The following is a 3177-nucleotide window of genomic DNA, read 5'->3' on the forward strand; positions in this document are numbered from 1 at the left end:
TTTATGTACAGAAATGCGATCTTTGGTATTTCAGCATGAGGTGGGGGGTACAGTCCTCTACAAAATCCAATAGTCACATTTCATAAAATAAAAAATTTTTTTTTTACTTTTGGCCACGTTTTCGGGATTCTGGCCCACTGTGCGACGCCTTCAATACCGAATATGTCGAATAGTGATTAATGTCATGTTTTCGCATAAGTCGTTGCACAACGGCGTTGTAAAATTCCTTCCCGTTATCGGTTTGCATGTTTTTCGGACATCTCTTGCTGTCTTGAATTATCTCAGCGATTGCGTCAGCTGTCTCGCTTTCTCCTTTACTCTTGAGTGGTACAGCCCACGCATACTTGCTCAACACATCGATAACGGTGAGTATGTAGTGGTAATCTCTGTTGAAACGGGAGTACGGACGCATCTCGACAATGTCGGCTTGCTACAGATCATCGTATCCTCGCACTATGACATGTCTTTGAGGGAAATTTTTTCTCGCTGACGCGTGCAACTCGTTTACCAACTGCCGTCTCTCCAAACTATGTTGCTTGTTGTTATTTTCACTATTCATTCTCGTTCGTTCACGTTCGTGCCACGTTGTTTTGAGGTTGTTTCGGGGTTCTTTCGGGGTTCGTTCACGTTGTTTCGAGGTTGTTTTGGGGTTGTTTCGGGGTTCTTTCGGGGTTCGTTCACGTTCGTGCCACGTTGTTTCGAGGTTGTTTCGGGGTTCTTTCGGAGTTTGTTCACGTTCGTGCCACGTTGTTTCGAGGTTGTTTTGGGGTTCGTTCACGTTGTTCACTCCCGTCCTTGGCCCATTCGAAAATCGTCTTTGACACGTTTGCAGCCTTTTTTACAGTCGCTTCTGACCCGTTCGTAGCCGCTTTTGATTCGATCGTAACCGTCCCTGACCTGTTCGCAACCCTTACTGAGTTGTTGATAGCCTTGTATGTAACCTTTAATGACTTGTTCGTAGCCTCGTTCGCAGCCCTGCTTGACATGTTCGTAACCTCGATCGTAGCGGTTGCGTTCACCACCGTTTCCAGGTCGTTCACTGCTGCTTCCGAGTCGGTCACTGATGCCACTCATTGTTGTTTGGTAGCACGCTGATCGTAGCTGTTCGTTTGCAACCACTTCTTCTAGACGTTTGTTTGATAGACGTTTCTGAGCCAACCGCTCATTAGATGTCTGTGTCTGAGGTGGTGTTTGGTGCATGCAAAAGTTCTTTTATCGCAGTCTCCAACGCTCGTACATCCTTCTCTAACGCAGTCAGCTTCTCATCTAACTCTTTCTGTTGGACCATTAATGTTTTAAAGCACTCTTTCAAGTACAATTTGTTGACGGCATTGGTATCCGCCTCAGGTTGCGCTACACGGCGAATCTTGCGCGATCTCGCGTCATAATCTGTAGCGACGCGACATAGAGCGTTTTTACGCACACATCTTCTCATCAATGTGTGCCAATGATCGCCGGATGTATCAATTCTCCTCTCGAATAATCCAAATTTATTGATAGACATTTTTGCAATGCTTTGTAAAGTGTCACGCGATGAACTGAATAGATTGTCGGGACCCCCGTTTAATTTATAATAATGCCCGCTTCCCGCAGTTCCTCGATGATCGACAGGATCTCGTTGTCATGCGCGTTGTTGCCAGCTTGGCGCGAAGCGTCGAGCAATCGTAAGCGATCCACTAGCTCGTTGGAGTCATCCCAGTGCACGTAATCAATCTTATTGTCGGTTAGCGTCATAGCGCGAGGCATTCCCATGCCAGATTTTGGGCTCTCTACCCGCGTCAACGGTGCAATTATATATTTGTACTTGTCCCCCTTGCTACTCTTCACACGACCTTGCGCATCAAAATTGCGTTTATGCACGTTTGTCGTCAATAATATGTGCTTGTATTTTTGCAAATCGTTATCCCGGTAATCAGGTCTTTTCTTGAAGATCAACTTGTACAATCCGGGCGTTCCAATGTACCGCGTGTCGCCTATGATTATAGTGTCATCTTTGTCAATATCGAATCGCTTGCTGCCGAGCCGCATTTCATTCTCGCCGAAGTAGACTCCGTATACATTATCAATTTCTTTCTTCTCATCAGCACCGAGAAGAGCGTCCATGTACTTTTGTCCTAATGGCCCCCAATCCTTTCGCATCATTTGTCGACCTTCCGGCGATCTTAACCAGTGTCGAAGGGATATTTTGGGCGGGTCACGCGTGGTTTCGAAAACATTTTCGTCTACGAGTGTTTTGGGTATCACAGGTTGTGCGTTTTTCGGTGTAGATGTTGTCGGCAGTGAAGCGTCCAATGGCTTCGAAATATCATATTTTCTCTTTTTCAATTCCTCCTCCTGTTTATATCGCTTGATGGTTTTATGTTTTCTCTTTTTCGGTGTCTCCCCCTCATACCATGTCTCAATCTTCACACCGTCGTCGTTGTCGTCGTCGGTGTTAGGCTCGTTTTTCACCGAAATCGTCGCGTTGTCGACAATCTTTTGTAGCGGCTCGATAATAGGTTTAAAGTGAGTCTTGACGGCGATATCATCATCGATCTTTCCGGTCTTCAGAGCGCGGTGTTTCTTGCGGATCGATTCGGCCGTCTTCGCAATCTCCTTGGCAACCTTTTCACGCTCGCGAATATTATCAGCCATGTCGGCAGCACTCTCTAGAGTTTCTCTCGACTGGGAGGATTGTTGGCGACGACTAATAGCTCTGCGGTATCGCGAACTCGTTAAATCCTTTTCTGTATCGCCCGTTCGTAAGCGAGCTGTCCTTGTCTATCACTAGAAATCCATACTTTTGTTGCCAACATGTACGACATAACTCACTGAAATCCTCATACGACATGTCGGTATTCACGTGATTGTTGTACACGTGCTTCAAATTGGTAGCGTCCTGTTTAAACAGGATTAGCAGGTTCGCGTTGTCGCGTATAAGATGTTTCGGTATTCTCGCGTATGTCTGACAGAGATAGAAGCAGTCGATGTTCGAGTGGCGCCCCATTGAGAAGTACTCTCTTATCGTATCCTGCTTGTCGCATGCCACGTCATCAAAGACAAAAATTGAATTTGGATATGCCTCGCTCGGTGGAATGACGTCACTGTTATTGGAGAATGTAAAGTAGCCGATTTCGTCAATCGGCGTCAATAAATCTTCCAAATAGCGATATTTCGGCTGTTGCAGCAATTTCGAGT

At 46.0% G+C, this 3177-nt stretch overlaps 1 protein-coding gene across 1 annotated transcript; it reads right to left on the minus strand.

The window, feature by feature from the left end:
* Positions 1 to 1563: 1563 nt before the first annotated feature.
* LOC146721115 (uncharacterized) lies at positions 1564 to 2634 on the minus strand. The gene has a single exon (XM_085487398.1). It carries the CDS (start codon positions 2632 to 2634, stop codon positions 1564 to 1566), a length of 1071 nt encoding a protein of 356 aa, XP_085343524.1.
* Between the last annotated feature and the right edge of the window lie 543 nt (positions 2635 to 3177).

This window comes from Nylanderia fulva, unplaced genomic scaffold (assembly GCF_048542155.1).
Source record: "Nylanderia fulva isolate GAGA-0341 unplaced genomic scaffold, ASM4854215v1 Scaffold547, whole genome shotgun sequence".
Classification (NCBI taxonomy): Eukaryota; Metazoa; Arthropoda; class Insecta; order Hymenoptera; family Formicidae; genus Nylanderia; species Nylanderia fulva.